This window comes from Strix aluco, chromosome 2, assembly GCF_031877795.1.
Source record: "Strix aluco isolate bStrAlu1 chromosome 2, bStrAlu1.hap1, whole genome shotgun sequence".
In the NCBI taxonomy this organism is placed as follows: domain Eukaryota; kingdom Metazoa; phylum Chordata; class Aves; order Strigiformes; family Strigidae; genus Strix; species Strix aluco.
The window spans coordinates 41,150,833-41,166,398 of record NC_133932.1 but is presented as its reverse complement, the minus strand read 5'-3'; the positions used below and the strand labels follow the sequence as shown (position 1 = coordinate 41,166,398).

General features: G+C 35.3%; 1 protein-coding gene across 14 annotated transcripts in view; it reads left to right on the top strand.

Annotated features, from left to right (window-relative positions):
- KDM6A (lysine demethylase 6A) overlaps nt 1-15,566 on the top strand; it is a 165,016-nt gene that overhangs the window by 46,342 nt on the left and 103,108 nt on the right. For 13 of the 14 annotated variants that reach the window (XR_012621920.1, XM_074814498.1, XM_074814492.1 and 10 more), the window contains exon 4: nt 2,736-2,785. The exons of the other annotated variant lie outside the window; for it this stretch is intronic. Coding sequence is in view for 12 of the 13 variants with exons in the window: in XM_074814498.1 (XP_074670599.1) it covers nt 2,736-2,785 (50 nt within the window). In the remaining variant the exon portion in view is untranslated. The remainder of the gene's footprint in view (nt 1-2,735; nt 2,786-15,566) is intronic. 14 annotated transcript variants of the gene reach the window in all.

The window sequence follows — 15,566 nt, the reverse complement described above, 5'->3', positions numbered from 1 at the left end:
GTCTTTGTTCCTCTGGAAGAGTAATGTGACCTTCCTTAGAATGAAGGCCTTATCTTCTTCTCATGTAAATATGAAATATGTTTCAGCAGTCCATGCTTTCCATGGACTTGTTTTTAATTGTAACATGAGCCTGGTACATTAAAGCAGTCATTTCAACTGTTATATGGGAAGTTGCTAAACTTTGTTGAATGGAAGAGTTAGAAAAGAAAATAATTTGCAAACGTAAGCACTCTAAGGAAAACTGGTAGAATATCAAGGAGGACAGACTCCTTTCTTTAATATAAGAACTTTTGCCTGTGTTAAATGGTGGTGCTAGAATTTCTCTGGGCAAGTTTCTTTGAGCAGTGACATCAGTGGAGCCTAGTTTCCTGTGCCTCCCAATCTTCCTCCTCCCCTGATCATGGGAGTTTATTGGGTCTGAATGAGTGAATAACTTCAGATGTCTTCTCTCCCCTTTTTCAGCACTGCTCACCTCTGTTCAGTTGTCTCTGGCTGGGAAACAGGGGCTGCACGTGCTCTGACTAGAGTTCGGAGCAAGAAGAAAGGCCTGAGTGTGTGCACCCTTTTGCTATACTTGCATAAAGAATGTTTTGGTCACTGAATAGCAGTAAGGCTTCTCCCTCTTTTTTTTGTTTCTTTTCTTTCCTTTTTAGGTCTTCTGTAGCTTCTCTAGTTTTGTGATTTTTTTTTTTTTTTTTTTTTTAAACATTTGAAGTTTGATAAACTTGTTAGCAGTACCTTAACTGCTACAGGGAAACATATATCTCAGGTCTCTTATTTAATGGATGTGCTCATGTGGGTACTCTGTATTTTTTTAAGAGCTACACTGAAAAAGTTCTCCTTTTTATTTTCCCTGTATAAATCCTTAGCATTGTATTTAATGTTCTTTTAATCTTTTTATTTTATCCATATACCCTGTATAATTGACTGAAATAGTTGCTTTAAAAAAAAAAAGATTACAAGAAAGTCCCCAGTTTCTTAAATCTTGCATAATATAGTGCTGTTGACTTAAATATTTGACATATGCTTTAACCTTTGAAATTGGGATAGGTACTGCTTGATTAAAAAAAATAAATTATTTAAGTGAGGTGCATTACAAAACTGTTTCAGTGTGTGTGTGTGTTTTCCTATTTTGGAAAGCAAGTTGTCCCCACGTTCAAAAGCTAATTATGCCTTTCTGTTGAAAGTCCTTAATGATACCTGTGAGAAGGTGAATCTAGAAGGAGTATTTGGTGTAGGAGTTATTTTGAGTTATTGTGAACATCCTTTATAACATCCTTACAGAATGTGACTGAACTGTTGCAGTCGTATCTTTCAGTCCGTACCAAATATTTTTGGGGGGGTGGGGGAGGAATTGTATTCTTAAGTTGTGAAAGACTTAGCCTTAGGTTGACTAGATTATTAAGTGATTTTATTTGTCTTAAATTGCATGTAAACATTTACACGTATTGCATGTTGATAGTGTAAGGATGGTGAGTGTTCTCCTAGGTTTTTTTCTACTCTGTACATTTAAATAAATCACAGTTTAGAGCACCAAAATTAGAAGCTGGCTTCACAAGCATTGTTCCAGTGGTGAGGGGCACTTTATGGACGTGATTCAGCATGTATCATTTAGACATTTAAAAATACAAGGTTATGAATCTCCATACACAGGTGAGTGCAAAGGTACATTCTTAAGAAGAAAAAGCTCTGTGTACTTTGTCATTATGTGTATGTTTTTCTTATTTCACTTAAAATGAAGGACTTCTGTGAAGTCACAGAAATGAATATGCAAGACAGGCATTAAAGGGTGATAAAATTTAGGGCCATCATTTATCCATGGTATTTGCAGGAAATGAACCTGCACATGAAGTACATACTGTTATTACTGTCTTAATCTGTTTAGTGTATGTAGTTTTTCAAAGCAGAGTTTGTCTTCTTTTGCTGTTTGGAAAATACATACTGTGTAGAAACCATTCTTAAGAAGCAAACACTTGAAAAAACCAAAATCTTGATGTTACTGCAGTGAATCATTATTTAAAAGTCTTTGTTTTTGGATGGCGCCTAGTGCAGTGTTCTTATAAGAACGTAAAGCCTGTTTGTGTTCTAGTCTGATGTGGCCTGTTAGCTGAAGGGCAAGATGAATCAACCAGAATTTTTAGTGGGGAAGAAGGATGCAGGAATGGTGATTTGAGAAATCTGTTGCCAAGTAGAGATAATATTCTACTGAACAGAGCTGTTCTTAGCACTGTTTTCCAGGTTAGTCTTGGTCTTAGATGTTGAATAAAATGTAAGCTTTTTTCCACTTCTTTTGTTTCTCTAGTTACTGAAGGAAAGGGCATGTGAAATTGATTTCTCTTTGTATGTCCCTCCGCACCAGTTCTTTAGAAATTACAGGACATCAGGGAGCATGGTAAATGAGCTACATGATTAAATTTTTAAATCTTACAATAGCTTTATCTAGGATGAAAATCCCAAAATTTCAAATGATTTCTTTGTTATAGGTTTTCTTTTAAAATATTGCTTGATTTACATTTGTAAGATTAATAATAAATATTCTTTTGGGTTGACATTTCATAAAACAAAATTATAATCTTAAGGAATGCATTACCCACAACAGTGTACTTATTGTGGCAGTGTTACTTTTATTAAACCATTTATCATTTTAATGTTGTGTATTCTGACTCTTAAGGTTTTCTTTTTCTTCAGAGAAACTGCAACAAAACAAATTCAACATTCATTTTTCTTTCCTACAGCATTATCTGCATACCAGAGGTACTACAGTTTACAATCTGACTACTGGAAGGTCTGTATATGCTGCTTTTCCCTTTTTTTAATGTATTGCTGTAAATGATTTTCTAAAATTAATTTCAATATAGTTTGGAGTATCTACCTGCAATTACTTTTTGATGTACTAATTGAATCTTAACAGAAATGTTCACCTATATGTACAATTTATTATAAATCTAAGGGGAGATAAATCTTCACGCCATTTATTGAAATGGCAGATCAATTAAGTTGACACATTTTAGATTTTTAAAAAATTATTATTATCCATTACTTCAGTTTTTCTTATGTAAGCATAGATACTTGGATACGTATGAGAATCATAACCACTTGAAAGCTGCTGCGCAGACATTGGACTTGTACTGGGAAAAATGTTCTCAGGTTGCTTTTCATTTCCACAGATGCCAAGTTGTTTGAAGTCCCTTTCAGTATTTTAGATAACATTCTTATATAAGGAAAAAATCCTGTTAGTGTAGCTCATGTAGAGGTATCAGGACTTTAATAAGATTAAGAAATTACTTATAGCAATATTTTCAATAATAGTTGGCATTATTATATTGTCACAGAAATAATTTGAAGCTCATGATGGAGACAGAAGTGCAGGAAAGCATGCAACACAATAGATATTTGTGTGGTTTTAAGCAGCTGTTTTCCTTAAAAGTGTGCGTAAGTGCGTATTTCAAATAGTGAGGGCTCACTCTGGAAAGACATCAATACCGTGTATATACCGGCATTAGGGAAACAACATCTTCTGTGTTCTTTGCATTTTATGGGGACCATAAGTACATTCTGAAAAATCATGTGACAACTTCTCCCATTTGGGGGGTTGGAAAGGGAGAAAGGCAGGGTAAATAAAGGGTAGAAGAGTGAACTGAAATAAGTGCCTTTGGGCATGTGGAAGGAGGGGTCAAACTGAAGAGTCCTGGGACAATTGTTCGTATTGTCTTGTAAAGGCCCTGCTCCAATAGAAGTTGTACAAGTGTCATTTTTACACCAAGCCCTTTTGAAGTTGAAGTATTTTTTTCAGAAATAACCCCTGTAGTTTAAAAATTACAACAATATGAATAAAAGCATTCATCTATTCTTACTTCTTACATGCTCTCAGAGATCTAGTTTAAAGATTGCTGTAAATGAGTGTTGAAATCAATCAATTAATTAAACATCTGTTGTAATAGTTCCTGTTGTTTGTACTCTTCCCATGTTAAGCATTTTAGAATAGTTTGTGACTTGAATTATTTTTTCTGGCTTTTGTTCTACTGGCTCATTATTAGAAGTGATAGATGATTAGTAAATTATTTTCCCTGCATTTTCAGAGAGTTCAGAGTGAAGTGTAAATGATTATATGTATTTCCATAGGCATAGAGTGTTTCAGCATGGCTCAGAATATTATCTTCAATTAAAATAAATGCAAACTCTGATTGTTTTGCCGTTCCATTTCAAGAACATGGATGGCGGTAAAACGTGTGATCTGTACTTGACTTGTTGAAAGCAATTTGTTTGTATGCAGTATGGTGATATTCTAACATACCTTTCTTGTGTATATCTCAAAGAGTTTTACCATGCAGAGATAATTTCAAACAATTCCAGTTACAAGCATGAGAGCATTATTTGGAGCTGACAAAAGAGCATTTTGACTTCTACAGAGAAAAAACCCACAAAACCCCAATAATATTCTTCAGGTTGGCCTTACCTGGGAAGGATACTATGCTACTTGATCTCATTGTGAGCTTCCTTATAAATGTGTGGTCCAAAGTGGGATGTTTTCCCTAACAATTTTGGAGATTTTCTTAATTTTTATATGCATGAAAAAGAGCCTGAAACAGAGTCCAAAAACATCTTTCAGTTAAAACTTTTTTGCTGAAACTGATAAAAATTACAGATGAATCATATTTCATCTTATTAATGGATGATGAAGCTAGTCTGGAGTTGGCAGTGGGAAGCTCCCTGGATTGGGTTTAGAGAAAGGTTTTCCCACTCCTCGCCCCAACTGAGAGGGTTTCTTGTTTTTTGTTATCCCTAATGCCTTGCATCTGTAAGAAACCATTTAGTCAAGAATAGTAAGTTTGTGATGTATTTTGGTCACCCATATATGCTGTTTTGTTATACTTTGTGATTAACTTTTTTTCAGAGATACAGATGACTGAAAAAAAAGAAGCAGTAACATTTCCTTGTTTTACTGTTGTAGTTTTTTTAGGACTTTTTTTCTTTTTTCTAGTTCTTACAGGGTTAGATGTCATCAATTAAGTTGTTGGAATTTGCAATGGTAAAGAAAGGAAGAGAGAGAAGGGTGTGAAGAAAGGGTGGTATTTATGAGCTGTGAGGAGAGCTGTGTGAGAGAACTGAGAAATTGATGGAGAGTGCTGAATCACATGAAGGTTATTATATAAGGCAGGTTTGAAACCAGACAGGAACAGTCTTATAAACTTAGGCAGCATATCTGAAATTACTTACTGTGGTGCAGTGCAAATCTACGTGGTTGAAATAAGTGCCCTGTTATGTTCTTTGTTTTATAAATAGAAGACTTCTGGAAGGCTTGTGAGACATTTTAGCTTGCTTTGGGTATAGTTTGGCCTCCTTACTTAGTATTTTTAGTCTTTGCTACTTTGGGTTTTTACTGTTGCATGGTGTTGGTAATTGAGAATTATTTTCATGCATTGATCATTACATTATATTGCAATTCATCTTTTTCTGTTCATGAAGAAAAGCATTTTACTCTTTTTTAATAGATTTTTCTGATGGTCTGAATTTTTTACCAGGTTGTTTTCTGTCAAAATTTGGTGCATGGGTGGTTTTGTTAGTAATACAGTAAGCATTTTGTTGAACCTATGGAACAAAAAGAGAATGAAAAAATGCTTTAGAAAATATATTCTGAATATATGCTATAGTGAGAGAAGTGAAGGTGAAAGATTAGGAAGATACTGTATTTTGCCATTTACCAGATCAATACTCCCTCTGTTCTGATGAGATACTACTTCCTTTCACAGAAGTAATACCTGTACAGATAGTTTTGAAAGAGCTGGGTTGCATTATGCCGTATATTCCTACATAGACCACTTCTTGCAGTAATGTCTTTGTGCACCCACAGATCAATGTAAAATGTTGCAAAATTGCTAAGTTTCTGCAATTTTCCTTCTACACAGGCACTGTGGTACCTTAACTCTGCATTTAAAAAAAATTTTGACTTGAAATCTTATGAAGTAAATATCTCAACTTTGATAAAAGCTAAGATAACTTTAATAGAGTTCTTGCATTCAAGTAGTTCTCTCAGTGTTTCTTCTTATGTGCCTATGCTAAAATAAATCTCCCTTCTGTGCAATGTACTTCATTCTGATTTCTTTTTAAAACTCCCCTGTGTCAACATGTTGGGGGAGGTGAGGAGGACTGTGGGGGATGAACGGATAGGAAGGGCAGTTCAGGAGAGGGAGGCAACAACTAGAACTGCAGTTTGTAGATTTTGATGCTACTGAGAAAATAAAGATATCAAGTGTAAGTGTCTGCCATGGTTATCAGTTTTGACATATTCTGAGGAGGCAGGATTAGAAGCTCAGCAAGGAGTAAATTATTCCTGATTTTATCCAAACACGATGGCAGATATCTGGCACCTGGAAAACGTTATTTTAATCATCTCATGTGGTTGTATTATAATGCAGTTGATCATACTTGAACTCTTTATATAACGTCTGGGTTCAGGTAGGGCTGTCCGAACAGAAATTTCAGTACATGAGTGAATTGAGTGTGTGTGAAGTGTAAAACATCTGGATCTGTTGCATTGACATGGTTGACCAGGGCAGGGGAGACCTAGAAACCTTCCTTCACAGATGTGGGGCTGCAAGAAGTTTCAGTGCTCACTAGAGGGTTTCCTGGGAGGGTTTTACAGAAGAGCCTGGTTGTCCGGTACTTGATTAGATCTCCTCTGCTTTGGCATGACACTGCTACTGCAGCCCTTATGTGGTTTGATAATCTTGATTAAAGTATATTTGTGGCCTTTTGCAGGTAGGTGAGTGTTCACATACTGTCAAAGATTATGTGCATGTAGTTGCTGCAACACAGGATTTGAATAAATAAACTTTTTGATATGGGTATATTAGGTAGCAGCAAGTTTCCATATGCTGATTCTCTGCAGTGTTTCTGTGAGCCATCTATTATTGACATCTCTGTGGTTGGGGAATGAATATGCAGCTTTCTGGACAGGATTTTAGTCAAATCCAGGGGATTGTGGACAAGCTATAAGGAGCATGAGGACAGCACTGCCACTGTTACCTTACTTTGAGTGTGTTAATTCATCAAAGAGAAGTATCCTGTCTGTATTCAAGTTTTTTTTTATAAAAAGATGTGTTTCATCAGAGTAATAGAGGGTACACAGATACTTAAACATTTCTATCTATATGTGAATAAGTTGGAGAATTGCCAGAGCCAAGTGAACCTTAAAATGATGGAAGTTACTGTGAAAATGAGTTACTCCTGTATCAAGGAAGACTATTTACTGTGAAGTAGGATGCTAGGACTTAGATTGAGGATGCCTTAAAAAGAAAAGAAACCTCAGTTTATTCAGTTATACTCAACTGTAGTATCTCTTTATAGAGAAGTGTTTAGAGTGGATCAGTCAGAAAATCTGAATGTTCCTTGAAATGTTTGAGAAACACTTAATTAGTGAGTTATATCCCCCAACATGAATTCAGAGATAGACTTCTTGTTAGCTGTTGACTTTGACTGAAATGTAGCCTAGAAGAAAAGTAAATCTGTCAGGCACTCTGTCATTGTTATGAAAATGGTCCTAATCACCTTTTTTTTATTAAAAAGTGTTTATTTATGTGATCAGGGTGAAAACTTCAAAGACATTTAGTAAACTCCAAGGAGGATTTTCAAAGACCTACTTCTGTGTTACAGTGGATTTTAAGAATATCTGGGTGCAAGTATGGTACAAACTGAATTTGCAGTTGCAAGGCTATACTGTAAAAGACTGAACAGTCTAGTTTAAAATAAATGAAATAGAAGAGGGGGAAGTAAATCCCATAGTTGTTCTGCAGCGAGGTAAGGTGTCGGTCTAGTTCTGGAAAGCAGCTATTTGGTACTCCCTGCCTGTGTTTACTGGACATTAGAATTACTGTCTGAATTGAAACGTTTACCTCAGACTTTCTTCATATTTGTCTCTTAAAATAAATGATTCTTAGAAATTTCATTTTGGCTATATGTTTGCAAATAACAGAATTTCCTCTCACTTTTCTCAGATACTCTTTATAAAACTGAGGAGAATCCAAAAGCATGCAGAGATATTTAAAAAAACCCACTAAAATTCTCTGTAGAAAGCCCAGGAAAATGGAACTGTGTATGTGTGTGCTAGCCGTGGAAGAAGGCTGTGATCTCAGTTTATACTGAGTTGTTCGTTTGTTACAGCAAGTGATTTTATAATGTTCCTTGTTAGGTAGACCTAAAGTGTAATTTAGTACCAGGTAATTTTTTACAGTGCTGTTTTATAATTAAATCTGTGTAGAAATGTTACTAAGAGTATTCTCAATCTTCTGGCTAAAACACTTTCAATTATAGTAGTATGGTTGTTTTTTTCCAAAGAATTAAACTAACAAAAGACCATGAGTGTTTGTTTTCAAATGTGACCTGTTGCTTGGTTTAATACTTTTATGGATCTTCTTTTCTTCTCCCTACCTTTTCCATTTTGATAGGCCCAATGTCTTTTTTGGTATGTTTTCTTAATGCAATAAATTAGAAAAAATTAAAAAAACATTAATGCTTTAATTTAGTATGTTTTGCTGTCTCTCTTTCTCCAGACTGTAAGTCTATTTTCCCCTTTTAAAATAGTTGGACAAAAAGCAATTACTAGACATACTGATAACAGCAAATAAGAGAACATTTTGCACCTTAGAGAATCTGTTATGAGACAGCAATTTTCCACTTCATTGACTCACAACTGTTTATTTTCTGCAGTAACCTCAACATACCAAGTAGTGTTTTTAGACAGAATTCATCAAATCTTCCATTATTTTTTTAATTAGATATAAATGCTTGGCTTAATTGAAACAGTACAGTAGTACAGTATCAGTAGAAATTGCTGGAGCAGACACCTTCCTGAAATGGAAGTTGGAGAAGACAGTAGGGTGATTTGTGAACGATGCTTTTTATTTAAGCCCTTAGTGGTTTTGGAACTTTTTTTTTTAAAGAGAATGGATATCCTGGATCAGGAGACAGATTTCCTCATAAGAGTCTTCAGAGAACAAAATTTTAAAATGACACAAAAAGCCTTTAGTATAAATTATTGCTACATAGCAACACAGGATATGTACAGGAAAAGCAGAAAGACAGAAACAGTTTCTTTGATCAGAGGAGACTTAATCAGAGAAGCATTTAGAAGAACACTTGATCAGGAAAACAAGTTTCAAAAATCCTCAATGAAGGTGGAATTTGCTGAGATTAAGGGCATTACAAAAGGAATTGGGGAATTTGGTAGGTGACCTAAAGGTGGGTAAGGTGAAAACCTGCAATTCGGAATATATTTGCAAAATAAAATCAAAATGATAGGATAGGAATGGAATAAACAGAAATTTCAGAGGAAATGGCAAATCAGAATGTGAAAAATAAAAGCAGAAATGGAGTGAAGATTCAGCAGCTCTGGAAGGCATTGAGAAGGGAGATGTTATTAGTACCTTCTATATGCTCTTCTGTCTGCAATTATAATGTTCATCAGTGCAACACATGGGATTCTATACCTCTCACTTTTGACTAAAAGAACAGTTTTTAGTTGCAGTCCTTTCACTAGAAGAATTTTGACAAAGACATCCTGGTCATGTTCTGAGAAGGTATGAGATATAACTGTTTCAAGACCTGTTGTAGACAAAGAAGGAGAGTGAAGCATGATATTATTATGTGTTATGGAACAGCAGATACAAAATAGAGATAAGTTTGAAAGAAATGTCCTAATTTTTAAATACTGAAGACAGTAGGTCATCATAATGGAGATAAAAAGCATTTTTATGGGATTTAATGGGATAAGCATTTTCAGGAGACTGTGTTGTGGAAAGCAATCTGTAAATACAGTCTGAGTCTGATACAGCATGATAATATAGGATGGCAAGCTATTATGTCCAGAAAAAGAAAATAAGAAAAGGGAAGGGAGAAGGCTGAGGATAGAAAAAATTGTAAGAACAAGTAAGGCTGAACAAGTTAATATGAGGAAGAGGAAAGTGTGGCTAGAGGAAGAATCACAGGGAGTGGGGGAAGGAAGACTGTAGCCCTGCAGAGAATTAGAACGTAAAGAAAATGAGGGAAGAGAAGTAAAAACATACTGTAAGGCTAGGAGCATATGAGGAGAAGGGAGGAAGGTATATATAGAGTAATACAGGAGTGGATTATGGGATGCCGAAATGAGACTTGCCAGCTTTCTGCCCAACAACCACCTCTGTGCAGTAAGTTCACCAGGCATGGAGATTTTTTAAAAACAAAACAAACAAAAACACAACAAAAAAAACCCCAGTAACTGTTCAGGTGATGAGTACCATATCCCTTTCCATTAAAGCACCAGGATGTCTTCTGTGTTGAGGGAGGCAGAAGAAGGTAGTGTGAAGCACTGAGGATCACTTGGGGAGCTGGAAGATAAGTAGATAATAAAAAATTTGGTAATTTTTGAGTGAAGGAAATTACGGTAATGGGGCTTCAATTGATAAAAATGAACTTTTTGTCCTGAACTTACTGGAGAGTCCATGACAAGGAGAGGAGTGAGTTAAGATGACAAAAACTCCTCTTTTACTAATTAAACAGTGAAGATTTTTAATGTATGTAGCTGTTACTGCAGCTGTTGATAACAATTTTCTCTCACAAAAGAAAGGGTTTTCCAGGAAATCAGGAAAAAAGGATCTAGCAATTGCATAAAGTCTTTTACTGAATTGCTGATGAAAAATACTTGAGGACATATTTTTCCTAATATTTAATCTTCTGGGGTGCAGTGGATAAGAGCACATAATTCTGTTGGTGAAAACTTCCACTTTGATCCTAAGATACACTGGCAAAACAAAAAGAGGGAGGAAAAAAAAGCAGATACAACATTATCAAAGGGCGTTTTAAAGAAGAGTCACTAAAAAACTACAACAAAGCCCATAGCTAGCAATATCTGTTTCTCCAAAGGTTTTTAAAGGTTATTAGTGCATTTAGATCATGAACTTGTCCCTTCAGTATGTCATGATGGATAGAAATTGCATGTGAGAATATATTTGAAAACCTAGAACAGTTGTTAAAAGAACAAGACCTAAGAGAAGTTTGGAGTATGAAGGATATTAAATTGAAGGGCTAAATTTCTGAATTGTGCACCATATAATCTCTTGGTAGCTTTGGTAACACTGTAAATGAGGTTATTTCAGCATTCCATAGGTGTGATCAGTTAGCGTGATTCCTCAGTGATGTTAAAAAATGGGATTCTTAAATGCAGACTATGTTTATGAAGACTAACTGGAATTGTGCCTCTTAAGGGTAAAACAATTATGTGTACACTTTCAAAATATTTCAGATAATTATTAATAAACAAAGAAAAACTCTGGAATGCTGGAAAGGTAATGATGATTGTGTTACCAATAACACTTGGTCATTTATAAAATACACAAAAAGAGAGCAAATTAATAGCTGTGTTTAGGTTTCAGAAAAAGATCTTTTAATATTGGATGATAAAAATGTTATTTCTTGTAAATCAGTAGAACAGACAAGTTGAAAGAAGTATATGTTTTTATCCTGAAGTATGTTAAATGAATGCCACCTAAAAGATTAAGGAGAAAATGTATTTTATTTCACGCTGTTAATTAAAGCACAACTGATCCCTCGTTTAGAAAAGAAGATATATTTATCCAGATATTTCTTAAAGGGTAATAAATCTGAACAGTTATAGTTTAGGGTTTTGTTTATTCTGGGGGATGTGTGTCTGTCTAAAATTCTGTCCCTCTGTGGGCTAAACCAGAGAATTCTTAGGTAGTCCCATGACAGAGAAAGAAGCAGATACTGTTTTTTACTATTGTTAATGCAGACAAATAATGCAGCACGTCCAATTTTGTGTACAGTAAAATTGTACAAGGTTCTAATAATTAATTCTTATTAGATGATTTATCTAATGAAATTATGATGGGACAGCATATTCCCTCTCCTTGAAAGGAATCAAGACTAGGTGTAAAAACTTAAAAATAATGAGACTGACCAATTTAACTAATAAATTTTGACATGTTGCCTTTGACCTCCAGATAAATTTGATAAATTGCCTTTTTTACATCTTTTTTCTATTAAGTGTCATCTAACAAAACAAAGGAATCATTCTCTGCACATATAAACCATGTACCTGTTTGGGTCCTAACAAGTATTAGGTCTTTTTAGGGAGCATGGATGTCGCTATTTGACTAGAAATATTTTGCATTTGCACTAAATTAAAAAAAAGTTTTTGTTTCAGTGTCTTCAGTTCTGAATTTTTTCAATGTGTATTTGTTCAGTAAGCCATTCATCCCTTTTAATCAATGTATTTATAAGAACTCAAAACTCTGGCAGATCTGTAATATACTCCAAATGTTAATGGTAAAAGAGGAAAGAATGTGCTTTGGGGAGAAATTTTGCTTGGGTCATGAGAAGAAGGCAAGACACAATCTCAGAGGAAACACTCCCCCTTCACCCTAGACAATGGTATCTGTTTCTAAACAGTATTCATAACATTTTCTGATGGTGATGCTTCACCCTGGAAATTTGGCAGGAATGCTCTTCTTGGCCCTTTGTATGTACGATCTCTGTCTAGAAGTCCAAATACTTTGGGTGGAAATAACATAAGTACTGTCAGGATTGATGGGAAAGTCTCTTAAAAGCTTCTTATGCATATTGAATTTTCCTACTGCGGAAGTTTCCTTTGTGCAGAATAAAAAACTGTCATACTTCATCTACTAGTACTTAGAATAATAGTATGCTTCCTTTCTTCAGTCCCTGTGATGAGAATGTAGGATGCTAAAATATGAGACATGCTGAAGGATGGCAGTGGAGAAACTCAATGATTGAGATTATTCAGAGAGAGGCATATTTAGTTGAGTAGAACGGTTCTGACTCAAATGGAGGACACATCTTCAGTAGGCAAGAATATTATTTGAATGTTAATAATACTGAATGACCAAATGTTCCTTTTTCTGAATATAAATTACTATATTGACAATGCATGTGATGCTTGTTTTTCAAAAGTATTCTGTTGTTTGCAGAAATGGTACCACACTAATGGTACAATTGCTCCCTGCTCCATGTGAGTGTTCTTTTTGTTGCATGGAAAAGATTAAAACAGAACATACCACACTGTTTTTCTTATTTGTACTTTGTAGATTCCTGTTTGATCATAAGCTATAAGTAGGTACTGTGTCTCATTAATGAGTGACATTTCTTCAGAAATGAATCTTTTACATTTTAAGGTTCTTTCCTTAAAAGATTAAACATTTGCTTAATTTTAGAAATAAAGAATTGTTTTATTTTGCAAATTTCAAGTTTTTGAATTTGCTCTCTTTTGACATTTCAGTTCTACTTTTTAAAATACTCTTTCAAGCATGTACCTAATTATTCTGCTGCATTGTTTCCTCCTTTTCCCCAGGATACAGATGCAGTCTTTTCTGTGTGGTGGGGGCGGGTGAGGGAGGAGTGGCTAAAGTGTGAGTGAATGTAGTACAAATAGATGCAGAAAGCAGCAGGTGGAAGGATGGGGAGACATAGGGTTTGGGGTCTCTTCCTTAAAGAGCCTACGAGTAGTTTGTGTGAGGCCAGTAAGCTCATGCTTTGAAGAAAATGTAAATCATTTACAGTGTTTTTAGAGTACGATTGTGCTCTGTTCTGTGAACCACCCTTAAAGATTGAGTATTTAGAGGAGAAATAGAAATCAGTTCTGCTTCTCATGTTTACTTCCATAAAGGTGTAGCAAGAAGTAATCCAGGGTGTCTGCTTTTGGTGCTGAAACCAGAGTGCTCTCCTTGGAGGGTGCTGAAAAATACTGGAGATTCAAATGCTAAAGCATACCAACAACAAGCAAACAAAACCTTTGAGTTTAGATAATTTCAAGCATAAGTATTTTCAAATGTACACTGAGAAGGTCTGCAGCTACCTAGAAAACCTGTAGCTGATCGTCTGTTCCTGTGCACCTTGCAAGTTTGTAGTAAGTAGATAGGGATTTACTGGCATTCAGAAGAACCTGGGAAAATATTAGCTTGTCATCCTCAGCCACTCTCTGGGCAGCTATATGCAAATTATTTGGCACTAATTCCTAGAACAGTGTGCAGTATCATTTTGTTTTGTACCAGTTATCCTTCCCAACTTCTGAGGAACCACTTAGAACTCATAACTTCTGTTCCTCATGCTGTGTCATTTTTCTCACCTTATTTGCCAGAGGAATGGGACTGATGAGAGATCCAACATCTCAGATATGGGAGAAATAATACTCAGTTAGGCATCCTTCACCCTGTTTTCTTCTTTCCCAGCCTAGTCTTTGTTCTGTAAGGCCAAAATGTTCCTTAGTTAAATTTTATCTGGTATTACCGGTAAAAATAAATGTAGCTATTTTTCCTGATTTCCTCATTCAGGGGTTTTTTCTGGATTAGGTTTTTACTTGGTCTTTTTCTTATTGCACATATTGTTCTAGCCTCTTCTTTCTGAATTCTCAGGATCATCAGACAAACAGCAGTAAAACTGTATTACCAGACATAACTACACTGATGCTGTCTGACATGTTTTCTAAAAGTATTTCAGGTATTGTTTTTCTCTCCTCCCAAAGAGGACTGGGATCCATTTCAGGCATTTACCTGTTGGATTCTGATTCTTGGGATCAGACACAGATCCATTCCCAGCTACCGTAATGATGTAATCAGAACGTTACGAACTTTTTCTGAAAACAAGTTAGTTGAAAAATCTGATTCTAATCCTGGTAAACACTGTAGAAGAGGAGATGAATCAAACAGGATTCAGTAAAGGCAGGGGAGAAACTGATCATCATTCTGAATAACTATTTTCTTTATAGCTAAGAGATGAAAACATGTAGTGGTGACAGAGAAGGGGGAATCCCTTTAAACAAGACTAGTGCTGATGGTGATATTTTCTGTGTTTTCTGTTCTGTAGTCAGCTGCTGCAGGAAATTAATGCTTACTACATCTTCCAGAAGTTTTTGTATCACTGGTGATATAGAAAGTTGCATCAGTTTCGCGGAATGCTGCAGACTCACAATGTTTTAATGGTTTCAAGAAGCAGCTGGACAAATTTAGGAAAGAAAAAATCCATTAAGAATAATCAAATACAAAGACATTTTGTCTGGCTTTAGAAACCTCTGAACAACAAATCACTGGAGGTTGGGAGGATATTGTTGGGAGGGAAAGGCTTAAAATGATGATAGAAAAGTGAAGTTACTCTTAGCAGTAACTTCAGCAGCAACATTTTAAAACTTAAATGTTACTGCTGAATTGTACCATAGCTTGCCCCCTCCCTCCTGGATCACCTACTCAGAGTTATGTTTCCATTTAGTGACATAGTCTTTACCTTTTGGAGAGGAAGGATGATTTTCTGATTAAATACAATCATTGGATGTTGTCTAGAGCAGAATTACTCTGTGGAGCTATACAAGAATTTCAGTACACTTTATACTCTCCTCTCTCTCTCTCTCTCTCTGAAATCCATAAAAATATAATAACATAAAGGAAATCATCCATCTAGTTCATAATGGAGCATTATAACCCTTTCTCAATACTGTTTCTGATCTCAAAATCTAGGCAAACAGAGCCCTCTATCTGTCTGAAACTTGTAAATAAGTTCTGAAGAAA